The sequence below is a fragment of the Mesocricetus auratus genome, unplaced genomic scaffold (genome assembly GCF_017639785.1).
Source record: "Mesocricetus auratus isolate SY011 unplaced genomic scaffold, BCM_Maur_2.0 Super-Scaffold_15014, whole genome shotgun sequence".
Classification (NCBI taxonomy): Eukaryota; Metazoa; Chordata; class Mammalia; order Rodentia; family Cricetidae; genus Mesocricetus; species Mesocricetus auratus.
In genome coordinates this window covers 29,293,056-29,306,336 of record NW_024429186.1, presented here as the reverse complement: position 1 = coordinate 29,306,336, position 13,281 = coordinate 29,293,056, and the positions used below count along the sequence as shown (strand labels likewise).

General features: G+C 44.3%; 1 protein-coding gene across 33 annotated transcripts in view; it reads left to right on the top strand.

Annotated features, from left to right (window-relative positions):
• Positions 1-13,281, top strand: part of Nrxn3 (neurexin 3) — a 1,553,154-nt gene that overhangs the window by 65,410 nt on the left and 1,474,463 nt on the right. For all 33 annotated transcript variants that reach the window (XM_040743341.1, XM_040743340.1, XM_040743342.1 and 30 more), the window contains one exon: positions 4,624-6,008. In XM_040743341.1, coding sequence (XP_040599275.1) covers positions 5,300-6,008 — 709 coding nt within the window. In that variant the 5' untranslated portion in view covers positions 4,624-5,299. The remainder of the gene's footprint in view (positions 1-4,623; positions 6,009-13,281) is intronic.

Below are 13,281 nucleotides of genomic sequence, written 5' to 3'. Positions count from 1 at the left end.
GCTTAAAGGAGGTGCCCATTGTTAAGTGAATATAATTTTGTGACTCTGGGTTGAGCTATAGCTCTGCCTGACTCAAAAGTTCATGTTCTCCATTATTATCTATACTGCTTTCAGATCTTAGACAGAATTTGTGCCTTCACCCTCATTTCCTGCAGCAGGGCCTTACTTGTGTGCTAACCTAGGTATAGTTTTAGGGGTGCTGATGGTTGTGATTCAGGTGTTGAAGGAGTTAATTTCTGAGACTATTGAGTAAAGACAAACCTCCATATACTTTCAAAGTGAGAGGAGAGGCATGCTGAGTCCTATGCCTTTGTCTAAGATTGTGGGTGATGGGGATCTAAGCTTTGTTTCAGGGAGAGGGCAGAATGTAAGTCTCAAATCACAAAGAGTCCTTTAGATACAAATGGGGCAGGGTGAATGGAAGCTTTAGTCAACTTCCTAAAGACAGAACTTTTAATATCCCAGTATTACTACATTAGTATTTATCAGGACTCTTCATCTTGCTTCAACTCAAACTTGTTTAAATAAAACATGAATTCGGTATATGTAAAGAAAGTCCTAGGGCCCACTCATCTTTAGGTCCATTAGATCTATATTTTAAAACAATACCAGTAGAAATCTGCCTTTGTGCCTCTTTTGGATCTTTTTTTTTCTGTGTTGTCTTCATTCATAGATACGATTAACTTTAATTTTAAGAGTGATATTTGTCACTAAGTATTGACATTGAGAGTTTAACAGCATGGTAGAAAGACTTAAGAGGGTCATATCCCCCAATAATTCCAATTAAAGTTCCAGCATGAATTCTAATTTTACTCAATTTGGATGACAGACTTATCTCCAAACCATTTACTGTGACCAAGAGACAGGAATGCCCTACTGGGCTAACTTGGATTATGTGATCTGAGATTAAGTGATCCCATTTGAAGAACACCAGTTGGGATTGGTGGTAAATTTTTTTTACCTGTGGGATGAAAGGTGTAGTGAATGAGGATTAAAAGCAACAAAAAGCTCTTGGAGAGCCTCTGGAGTCCTGTATGGGATTTAAGAAGCAGGGTTAAGAAAGTTCTAGATGCTATAGGAAAGATTGAAAGCCCCATCTGGGCATTGTAGGGCTGGGTAGATGGATATCATCATGTCATCCCAACCATTCTAGTTCTATGCACTGTCTTATCTCTTAAATCTGTTTCAAGCGCAACTAAATTCCCATGGCCTTTGGAAAAGAGGAGTGTGTGGGGAGGACAAATGGCAGTCAGATCTTCTAAACTATCCTTATGGCAAATAGCCCACATGTCAGAGTTGTGTGAGGTCTCCCTTGCATCCTAAGCAGCCGGAATATGAGACATTTGCAAAGATGTTCACCCAACATAAAAACTGTGCTGTTCGATAATTATGCAAATTAGCTGGCAATTAGATAATGTCACTCACTTTCCCTCTCTTGCTTGGTTCCCACACAACAGATAAGTGTTTGGAGCTTCAGTACCATCCTCAGCCTTCCTTGTAGTCTCTGGAGCCAACCTCCTGGACTCCAGCTGCCTGTGCTGAACTGTGGCTCAAGGGTGGGTGGCCATTGATTGACTGGATGAAGAAGGTTCTCTGTTTTCTTTTTTCTCATTTCTAGAGGGAATGGAACTTCTTCAGAGGCATGTTCTGCTAGATGGCTGAAGAAAGCTAAAGGATAATTGCTGGTAGCAATTGGCTGGAGGCTTTGGATACCTAATATAAGGTCATATATAACATTTGGACATTTGGGAAAATTCACAAAGGTCCTCGTAACATCCCTAGAAAGAAATAGAACTTTAGGAGAGAATGTGGACAGTCAATAGTATGTCAAGTCTTGATGGAGTGGTTTAATGGTATCATTCCTGCATCAGACCTGCCTGGTACCTATGAGAATGAAAGCTTGGCTTCTCTCAGTCAGTCCTTTAGACTCACTTGATGCACAGTATAGAGATGTTAGTGTCTGTTACGGGATCCCATGTTGGGCGCCATATATAATGTGCATTCTTTCCCACCAGCTGCCTGGGTCTCACTGTCACAGTCCCCAAATAACACATGAGACACTATATTAATTATGAAGCTGTTGGCCATTTGCTATGGTTTCTTAATGGCTAGCTCTGACTTAATTATTAGCCCATAATTACTAATATGTATTTTTATAGGATCTTCTCTTCCCAGAATCACATGGCAACTCTCCAGTCTTGACTACATTTCCCAGAATCCTCCTTGACTCCTAGTCCCACCTATCTTGCTTCCCTATTGGCCAAAAGTGCTTTATTTATCAACCAATAAGACAACATATATACAGAAGGACTTCCCCTATCAGGTGTCTCCAGTATCAGTCTGATTGAAAGGGAAGGACAAGAGTCTAAAGGTAGAGGCTCATCTACATAGATTAGTGTGGTCACCACAAAGCAGGGTGGGTAAATTCCCACAATCCTCTCTGATAAGTATATGTGCCTGAACATTGTAGTTCTTCTTTCTTCCATGGCTTTCCTCAGACAATTAGATGAGCATTGTTTTGTCCTCCAGGATTACTTGGAGATGACATTTTGAAAAGTTGAGGAAGTACTCAGGAATGTTGTCCTTGAATACAATGGGGCCATGTTGAGGCCTCTGCATGGAATATAAGTCAAAGGAACTTACAGTGGCTCTTGAATTCTGTTTGATAGTTCATTTTTGTGTAGACATTTCACTGTTCCTGTTCTATGACAATGTCCTGTGGTAGACACTGTGGTCCCAGTCCCTAGAGTGTTGCCACAACAGTATGGTTCTAGTATGATTTGTTATCTCTAAAGTACACTAGTCCTCCACCAGTCTGTGATGCTTTTGAGTATGGAAAAGTGTCTTATGCTATTCTGATCCAATGGTGCCTGAAATGAGCTAGCGTTAAGTAGACTGGAATTCCCTCTCTTCCAGAGAATTCTGCCTTTGGACTTGGTTTTTATATCTCATTCAGCACATTGATTACTTTCTTGGAGACTGTGATGTCTCCCACCTTTATTTCTTGTTATCCACCTTTGGCCTCATACCTTCAACCTACTCTGCTCCAGCGGTACCAGCCTGTGCCAGACTCAAGACTTTTGTATTGACTATTATTTTAGAATATTCTTCCTGAATGTTTACAAGGCTAAAATTTATCTTGTCACAGACAAGATGTTGTTTGTGATATTGGCATTTAGCTGTGGTGTAAGTATATCTGACTTCATGTACCAGAGTGACATTAACTAGCACACACCCCTACAAGTCAGTATCAGTATATTCCTATGTCCACATTCTAATTGGCTATCCCTTGAGCCTGTGGGGGTACCCATACTACACTCCAGTAAATACTGCTTTGGTGAAACCCTTTCATAGAACAAAGACTTTTCTGATGATGGATTTGACCAGGCTCTTGTGGAAACAGGTTGTTTATTCATGCAGAACAGGAGTGTGTCCCTGCTTAAAGGGATGGCAGCTTCTTCTTCAAAGACGGGAACTGTCTAGCTTTGTTAACATCTTGATTGTAGATAGAGTTAACTACCGTGCTCTAACAGAGGCCATTGGGAACAACTGTGAATTACCAAATGTGACAAGGAGTAAGCCACAACTTCCATAGCCCTTGGAAATTACACTGACTGCTTTATCTGAACAGAGAAATCTCCAGCTTGGTTAGGTAAATCAGTAGCTTCCTTCAGGAACCAGGTCCTAAGCTCAATGGATATTGGCTGCCTTTCTAGTCATAATCAATGATTTACTCTGTGACACTCTGTTGTAGCTATTCACGAATTTTCTCAATATTGTGCATATGTACATTGTCCCTCCCTTTCTGCCTTCCTTCCCTGTTTCTCTGTCTCTGTCTCCATCTCTCTCTCTCTTCTTATCTAACAATTCCTTCTCATTTTAGAAATAAGAAAGAAACCAACCTAGTAAATATTGATCACTTACTATGTACAAAGCTTATGCTGGGACCACACTACACCAGTCTCACTAATTTTTCTTTCCATCTTGGAAAGGGACTATTATTTTGTCTACTTTTCAGATTATGAAGTGGAAATGCAAATAGGCTAGGAATATTGTTTTCCATTTCATGTGCAGGAATTAGAATCCAAACTCAGCCTTCCAATTTTTTTTTAAATCTTAAGTGTTTCTTTTTTAAGGTGTTCCTAATATTTGGTTAGAGATGGAAGCTGTTTTACCTACTTGCTCACTTCCCCTGATTTTTATGTATATTTCTTTCTAAAATTTAAACTCTAAGGCCTCTTCTACTTAAGTTATGGATTATAAAATTGAAAAAGAAAAAATTTTAATATATAAATAAGTAAGCATTATTTATGGGTAATTGGATGTTTAAAATGTTAATGTTTTGATTTTGGTTATTTCCAAAATATGCTGATATGGCTTTGGGGATTTTCCATGATATTTGCATTTTACATCTGGAAAAACTAAGTGTGTCTTTAGGAGCTGGCCTCAGCGTTTTCCCCTGACCATGGGAGAGCTGGGCCCTTGTCTTGTGTGAAGTACATAACATTGAAGGAGTATTTAGAGTTGTCTGACCGACATCCGCCTGTCATCAATCTTTGAGCCATGGGATGTAATTGTTATGTTTAGCCCTAATCCTAATCTTTTCTCTCCATTCCCCCACAGGTCTTTTCTCTGGAGTCCTGGGAGCTGCGCTATGGGCAGCATTGCCTCTGGTCAGCACCATGAAGCCTGAATCTGTTTCTTCTCTGCTTTGGGTTCCATTCTGCCTGAGTACTCAGCTGCTTGCCGTTCTCCTTCCTGGGGCCTGCTTCTGCTAGACAGTAGAACCTTAGCATTGGTCCTCGGCTTGGGCCTACCTTTTACCTGGATCTCTTCACTGTTTCCTCCTCCTCCTCCATCACCGTCGGGAGGCTCCAGCTCTGTCCTTGGTCTCCCTGGCTAGGACGTTTGCCCAGAGGAACAGAAGGTTTGTTCCTACCCTGGACTCCTTCTCCTCCTTGAATCAAGGCCTCCGGATCCGCGCGGATAGCTGAGATCTTTTCTTGGAGAAGGCTACTTTTCCCTCAACCTGACCCTGGTTGGTTCCGCCCAACATCCTGTCTGTTTCTTCTGCCTCTTTACTGCAGTCTTTGCCTGTGTGCCTATCTAGGGCTGTGTTGATCTCTTTCCTCCTTCCTCACCCTCCTAACATCCCTGCGTGTATTCTTCTTCTTGTGTGTTCTCTGTGCATCACTTCGTCTTTTCTATAACCGAAGCCCTACCCCCTGCCTCCCGACCCCAGCCTCCAGGGCTATTCCCTGGTCTGCCTACTCCTCTGTGCCCTGGCCCAGCAGCCACAATGAGCTTTACCCTCCACTCAGTTTTCTTCACCCTAAAGGTGAGCATCTTTCTGGGCTCCCTGGTTGGACTCTGCCTGGGTCTGGAGTTCATGGGCCTCCCCAACCAGTGGGCTCGCTACCTACGCTGGGATGCTAGCACGCGCAGTGACCTGAGCTTCCAGTTCAAGACCAACGTGTCCACTGGGCTGCTCCTGTATTTGGATGATGGTGGCGTCTGTGACTTCCTCTGCCTCTCCCTGGTGGATGGCCGAGTTCAGCTCCGCTTTAGCATGGACTGCGCCGAGACCACTGTGTTGTCCAACAAGCAGGTGAATGACAGCAGCTGGCACTTTCTCATGGTGAGCCGTGACCGCCTGCGCACTGGGCTGGTGATTGACGGCGAGGGCCAGTCTGGGATGCTACAGCCTCAGCGGCCCTACATGGATGTGGTCAGTGACTTGTTCCTCGGTGGCGTCCCTGCTGATATCCGACCTTCTGCCCTGACCCTCGATGGAGTACAGAACATGCCCGGCTTTAAGGGATTAATGCTGGATCTCAAGTACGGCAACTCAGAGCCTCGGCTTCTGGGGAGCCAGGGTGTCCAGTTAGAAGCAGAGGGACCCTGTGGTGAGCGTCCCTGTGAAAATGGTGGGATCTGCTTCCTCCTGGATGGCCATCCCACCTGTGACTGTTCTACCACTGGCTACGGTGGCACACTCTGCTCAGAAGGTAAGGCCTGCCCCCTCCTGCTGTGGGAGTGATTGGGTGAAGGCAGGGTGGCTGAATAGAAATCAGCTCTATGTGCAAGTGCAGCTTCAGCTGCATGCTGTATAACTGGGTCTCCTCCTTCAAGGAGGTGGTAGAAACTCGTCTCCCTGCTCTCCTGGGGGAAAAGTACCAGATCACAGCAGGAAGAGACTACAGGCCACTCAACCGTGCACTCTGACTCAACTCAAAGGGTTAGGTGGAGGAGACTCAGAGTGTGTATACAGCTCGGTGGGGTTAGCACAGAATAAGAAACAGAGTGATTGGCAAGGTGGCTATCTCCACCGCCCCTGACTCTGGGAGACTTGGACCCCTGTGGGTAGATGGGGAAATTCTACATGGCATCTTCCACATTGCCTGTGTAGAGAATAGAGGCCGATGGGCTGTAGGGCCTGTGCATGACCTTGTTACAACCCAGTCTTGTTGTACTGCCCCTTAGCCCATGAGAGGCATCTAGAAGGAAGTGAAGGAGTCATTTGAGAGTCTTCTGTCCTTGTTCTAGCAATGAGGTTGTTTCATGAGGCTCCTCTTTAGAGACGGTTTCCTTTCCTGGGAGCTCCACACATTGGGACATGTGTGGGTGACACAGGACTGGAGCCTCCTCCAGTGGAATCCCTCAAACTACACTAGAAAACTTCCTACATCCAGTGACCACATGAGACAGAGAGGGAGGAAAGAAGAGAAGTGAGTGAAGGAGAGAGAGAAAGGGACAGAGAATAGGAGGGAAGAAAAGAGAGTAAAGGAGAGAGAGAGAGAGAGAGAGAGAGAGAGAGAGAGAGAGAGAGAGAGAGAGAGAGAGAGAGAGAGAGGTTTTCCTGTAAAGAACTTAAGTAGCCCTAACCTTGCCACACTAATTTCCTAACTTGTGTTTGGTATTAGATGTGAGAAAGTACCTTTAATATGACAAATACAAATAAAATATAAACCCCTGGTCTGCTGCACTCATTACAGGCTTAGATTTGGGGAAGAGAAATCACTGAGGTTATCAAGTATGCGAGAACTGATAAGACACATGTGTATCTTGAGAGGGTAGGATGCAGAGGACACAGAATGGATTACACCCTGATTCTTCTTGGAATGTTTCATCTTATCAACATGTCGGCCCCTTCATGGAGGTGGTAGCCTTCCAAGATCAATGGTTCTCAACCCTATCTGCACATTGAGAGCACCATGGGGGAACTGAGAAACTTTCAAGCCATATCTAGGCTTATTGTTCCAGTATCTCTTGGGGGTGGGATCCCAGCAACTCTATTTTTAAAGCTTCTCATATGATCCAAATGTGTATTCAAGGGAATGAATACCCTGATAAAGGCTCGAAGAGGTCAGAGTGTTGATGTTGGAAACCAGGGTCTCTCTTGGGGTTCTTGGTCTCATTAATAAAAGAATTTAAGAATGGACTTAAACATAAGCTTGAAGAAAATTTTATTAGATTAAGAAAACAATAAACAAACTCCAGCCAAACTGTGAATCTCAGCAGTTTCCCAGGGGCAGATAGAAGAAAATGAGCCTTGACCTTTGAGATAATCTGGCATGGAGGCCAAACACACGGTGAACAAGCAGCCACATGGTAGGGAGGGGCGTATTCAAAAGAGATTAAGGAAGCCCAAAGTGCCAGAAAAAGCATACTTAGGCTAGGACTAGGATCTTGAATAAAAAAGACAGAACAGAAGAAAGGATAGAGAGTCTTATCTGAAGGACTCAGAAAGGTTCACAGACCCAGCCGAATCTCATAGTGGCTCCTGGGCGACTGCTTTAGGGGGTGAGGCTTCTGGGAAGGAAGATTATCCCATGAAAGAAATAATTACTCCAGCTCTCTCTTTAGAGCCACTTAAGGTAAGCCTGCCTTCCCAGGGTGGTCTTGCCTCTCAGCAGGGTGGGGTAGTCTCTTATTCAGATTATTGACCTACCTAACTGGAATATTAGTCAACCCAGGCCAGAGATTTTATTCTCTGGAGGAAATAATTTTCCCTTAATAGGCCGTTGCTTCTGTGTCAAGTGGGTGGGGCCAGGTAAGTATCTTATTCCTCCTTCTGTTCAGGTAAGGGCCTATTTTGGGATTTATTTTTAACATTGTATTTGTGGGTGTTCCTAAAACATTTCAGGAATTGCCCATCCTTTATAAAGCTGGTTATGTTTGATGTAAACTTTATGTATGAGGAGCTATGCTAAAATATTCTTATAAGTCAAATCTAGGTTTATTTTCCAGGTGGCACATGTTGGAGACTTACACATGTTGGGAACTGGGCAGGAGATCCCATTGCAGGTTGTGGATGGATTCCTTGGAAATATTCCCCCACTGTTATGCTTTTGTCATCTACCAGGCTAGCTTTTATATCTCCCTTTTTGGGAGATGACCTTAGGAAAAGGGGATGCTGGACATATACATTATCCCTTACACCCACAGATTTTTCCAGCCTGGGGTTCTCAGACCACTTGCTTCCCAAGATGGCTTTAAGAAGGGTTCAGCATGTCTGTAGATGACAATGTCATGTTGTAGTGTTAAAAGGTGGGGCACCCTTGTAGGCTTAGAATTTTCATCATTGAACTCATAGGAAAGAAGGTTGGTGGAGAAGAGGAGCAGAGTTGGCTCAACGCATAAAACCATGCTGTTGGAACGTGGTTTTTAAAAGGCTTCTTGCGAGCAAGTGTCTTTTGGAGCTGACTGACACTCCAAAGCTTCTTGGCATTGGCAAGTGTTCTGCCTGAAGATGCTGACATGATCACTTGTTTTCTCATTTGCCCAGAGGATCTGTTCTGCTCTCAGAACTTACATTAAAAGTTGATTCTTCCTTTTGAGGGATCAGGGTGACTTCAAGTGTGTTGTTAACTTGCTGCTTATCTCTGATTACATGTGTGTGTGTGTGCGTGTTTTAAAAGAACTGATTTCCTCCAGGCAGGTTTGGATCAGCACTTTCGGCAGGAAGAATCGACAATGTGTGTATGTGTAAATTTGTTTTCTCTCTCTTTTTATTTATTTTTGTATGTATGCATGTATATATGTATGTATGTATGTATGTATGTATATTATTCAGCCCTCAGTGGAATTTCTTCAGAATAGATTGAATGCAGTTGATTTTTAATGCCTAAATGCCTTATGTATGTTTTAATAATTGTTCTTTTTGCAAGGTTCAGATTCCTTCTACTGTACAGAAAGAAGCAGAGCAAATAGACTCTGTGATAACTCAACACCTAGCTAGCCTGAAAACAGAATGACCCAAAGGTTTTTGTGAAAACGGATATTGGGGGGTAGCAGAATTTACTGTGGATTACTTGAAGCCTGCTGATCCTAGTAATTGCCATCATGTCTGATCATTCACAAAATTGCATTGCAGACTATTACAAAAATATCCCTTGCCTCCACACATGGTTAAGTTTTGTAGAGTAAGTGCAAACACACACCTGTAAAATATGGAGGGGGAAAAATCAGAGCAGTTTCTAAGTGCCAAGCAGATATGCATACAACATGATAAACAGCCTAAACAAATGCCTGCTATTTCCCTAGGGTTAATGTGAAGTGGGCAGCAGACATGTAGCCACACCTCTCTCCTCATTAGATCACACATAACAGAAGAGAAACCAGAGAACTTCCCCACAGTAGTGGGTCCTAGGTATCAAGTGCCCATTTGTTCTAGTTTGCTGGATGGACCCTTCCATTTGAGTGTATGAGGGTGCGTTTTGTACTTTACCAGTTCTGAGAGCAGGGACAGCTGGGTGGGCTCCTGCAGCTTCCTATGGACTAGTTGGGGCCTGTTGGAGATGTGCTTGTAGTCCATCAATTTGTAGCATACCTGCAGTGTTGCTGTCTGTTTGACTTTTCTGGCTTTATGTGCCTCCAAAATGTGTCTGTACTGCACCCCAGAAAGAATACTCAGATGCACCCATATCTGTATGTGTTTTTGACTATTCTGATTCCATGTGAAAAGAGGAGAAGACAGCAGAGATAATTGACCTAGGCCCAAGGGTAAGGGGTAGTTGACACACTGTTTTCTCTTTTGGGTGAAGGATTGTGAGCTCTGGCTGCAAACTGATCTCTGAACTTGGAAAAACTTCAGTCTGCAGCTCGTGTCACATCGAGCATTGTGGCCCACAGTGAATATATACAGAAGAGGTTTCAGGCTCATACTTCTAGAGGTATTATGTTTATAAACAAAATGCTTTGATTCTCAACCAGCAAATGGCCAGGAGGATAGAAGAAAGGCAGATAAGACAAAACACTTTTAAGATGAATGTGGTTGGGAATTTAGTGAGGGCAGGATCCAGCCCTCTTACTGGTTCTCTTGTCTAGTTCAGTCCTATGATAGGAGCCTTGAAGCTAAATGGCCAGAGAGTGACTCAGTGTCCCCAGCTCCCTCTAGGGACTAGTCCCCTTATAAGCTATGGAAAATTTGTCATTGCCTCAAAATGAGTTGAGATGATTATTTTTGAAGTATTCTTAGTTATGAAAGTACATGCACTGAATTTCTCATCAAGCGCATAGCTGTGAAGCATCGATTCACTGCCAAGGTATATAAAGCTTAGTCCCAGTTCCCCTGAAGACTTCATTTAACATGAAGTCAGCCTGCTGCAGGGAGGATGGGGCCAGGGAACAATGGAGAAGGTCTGGGCTGACCTCTTCCCCTGAATGAATCTCATGGCATGGACCTATCTATTATTTGGTTGACTGGTAGTTGGTTTGATTGACGTCTCATCACTGCCGTGTGGTCTTTGTTTGCCTTCCAGAAAGTCAATTTCAATGACTTTTCTTTTTCTTGAGAATTGTACTACTCTGCTCCCAACTTTCAAAACCAAAGAATGACATCCACCCTGAGGAGACTGTTTACCCTAATGCCGAGGTTCTCAGCCCATTGATAGGGTCCCAGGGATGCCATGGTTGGAAATTCCTGTTGGAGTAAAACATGGCCATCTTCCATCATTTTTCCGAGTTTACACCCTGCTGCAATTATAGTGTGACAATCAGTGTCAATTATTAAGGCCTTGGAAGGCTGGGCACAAGGGCCATGGTGAGCAATCAGAGGAAAAATGGTAGCTTCCTTCTCAACATCTGTGGTTTGGAGAAAGTAGAACAGCAGAAAGATCTTACAATGTGCTCAAAGGAGGGACTGTGACCCTGAGCCCTGACTTCCCACCTAGCATTCAGGCTTTTGGTGGGATCAGCCCCAGCTCTCTCCAGCCCAGCCAACCAACCAGCCAGCCAGCCAGCCAGCCAGCCAGCCAGCCAGCCAGCAGGGGCTGTTGTTAAACGGAGCTTGAATAGGGGTCTGATTGCTCCTTTTCCCTGCTCTCCTCCTGATTACCAAGTGAGATTTCCTGGGTATGCTATGCTAAATGGCAGAACAGCCGCCTGCCACTTACTCCAATTATCCCTCTTTTAACTGCTGAGGGAAGAACAATTTTTCTAATCCCCCCATAACATCCCAGCCTCCTCCCTTAAAGACATAAGACCCCCTTTCCTTGTTCTCCCTTCAGTGGGCTGACAGCAGGCTTTTCCCTTTGCAGGGATGGAACACCAGCTGCAAGCTGAAAAGAGGGTGGGCAGCGGGGAATGATTTGGTCCACATTCAGCAAGGTTGAAGGTCAGGCAGGCTTTGTGCCAGGAGCCTTGGAGTGGCACGTGAACTTGAATTTGCATTTGGTAATGAGATGCCACAGGCCCAGCACTGGGGGCTAATTATTTCTGAGACCCCCTATCTCCCTTTGCAGGCTCCCTAGAAAAGAAGCTTTCTAGTTCCTGGGGCAATGGCCCATCAGCTGAGTCCCCCCTCCTTCCTTCACGAGGAGTGGTGGGGTGGAGGCTGTGCTTGGGGGATGGGATGAGTACCTACATTTACCCTCTGGCCACTGGATTGCCCCTATCCTCACTGGACCTGCAGTGTGGTTCATAGCAATGAGACCCCAGAGTGTAACTGAAGTGAGAAACTGTGGGGTATATCTCTACCCAAGGTCAGTTGCCCTTTTGAAGACAAAGTAATAATGGAGTTATTATCACCATTGCCATTGTGGAATATCACCATTTGCCTGACATCTAGTGCATTCATATTTATTGACTCATCTACTTCCCACAATCCTAAGAGGCCAATGTGATGGGACATCTGGTTTGCAGATGAAGAAAAACAGGGGAAGAGAAATTTGGAACTCTTAGTATAGTGGCTAAGAGTGTGATCCCTGGGACAAAAATAATCTTGACTGAAATCTGGTCTTGTCCGTTTATAGACTGTGTGTATTTAGATACAGTTTGTGAAGCATCAGTACCTTCATGGACAATAATAAATAACAACAGCCACTCCTAATAACCACAGAGCAGTTGTTTCATATCCCCATATGGTTATAAGTGCTTTGAATGCAGTTGCTCTTACAGCCCTCCAAACCACTCTTGATATACAATTTATAGTTCTCTCTTGTAGGTAAGGAAAGTGAGAGACGGGGGTTCAACAATTTGTCTGAGATTTGCAGATGCAAGGCAAATATGGGGTTGGTACACAGATTCTCTGGCTTCAGAGCCCACCCCCCTTCATTAGTGTCTGTTAGTTTCTGTTATGCTCATAAGGAACCGGACCTCAGTGTTTTTGAGGACAGGGAATGAGGTAGAGTGTACAAAGCTATCTGCATAGACTTTGGACTCCTGGCCTATGTAAGAACAGTGTTTTGAGGCATTCCTTTGAGCTTTGCCCACCTCCTCCATTTTCCAGTTTTAAAGGTGGCAGAGGCAAAAGGAAGAGGATGTGGGGGGGGCAAAAATCAAATATCATTGCTGTTTCTACAGTTCAAAAGCAAAGGGTTGTTGACTGTGGCATTTGGCTGAACCATATTCATGCAGCTCCTAAGCAACCCGGCAAAGGCAGAGGGAAGGCTTCACCTTTGTGAATAGGTGAGGAGACACAGACCCCAGGGCGTCACTGAGCTTACATGTAGAAGGTGTGAGACTGAGCTCTGCTGCTGCCTTCTCTCCAAATGGAATGCCCAGACCCCCCAACATGACATTTCACTCCCAGTAAAGCTCCCCTCATTAACACAAATGGCCTGTGCCTGCATCATGAAATGCAGCATCGCCTCCCTGGATGTCTAAGATAAGCAAAATGTCAAACTCCCTGTGCAGGAGGTTATCAGCTGGGCCAGTCCCAGGAGTCTTGCTGTTCCCAGCCAGGGAGAACAAGAGAGAGTATGAGAGAGAGTGAAAGCAGATGAAAATTAGCATTTGGTTCCCACCCTCCAGACCTTGATTCGCAGCAAAGTAACTGGA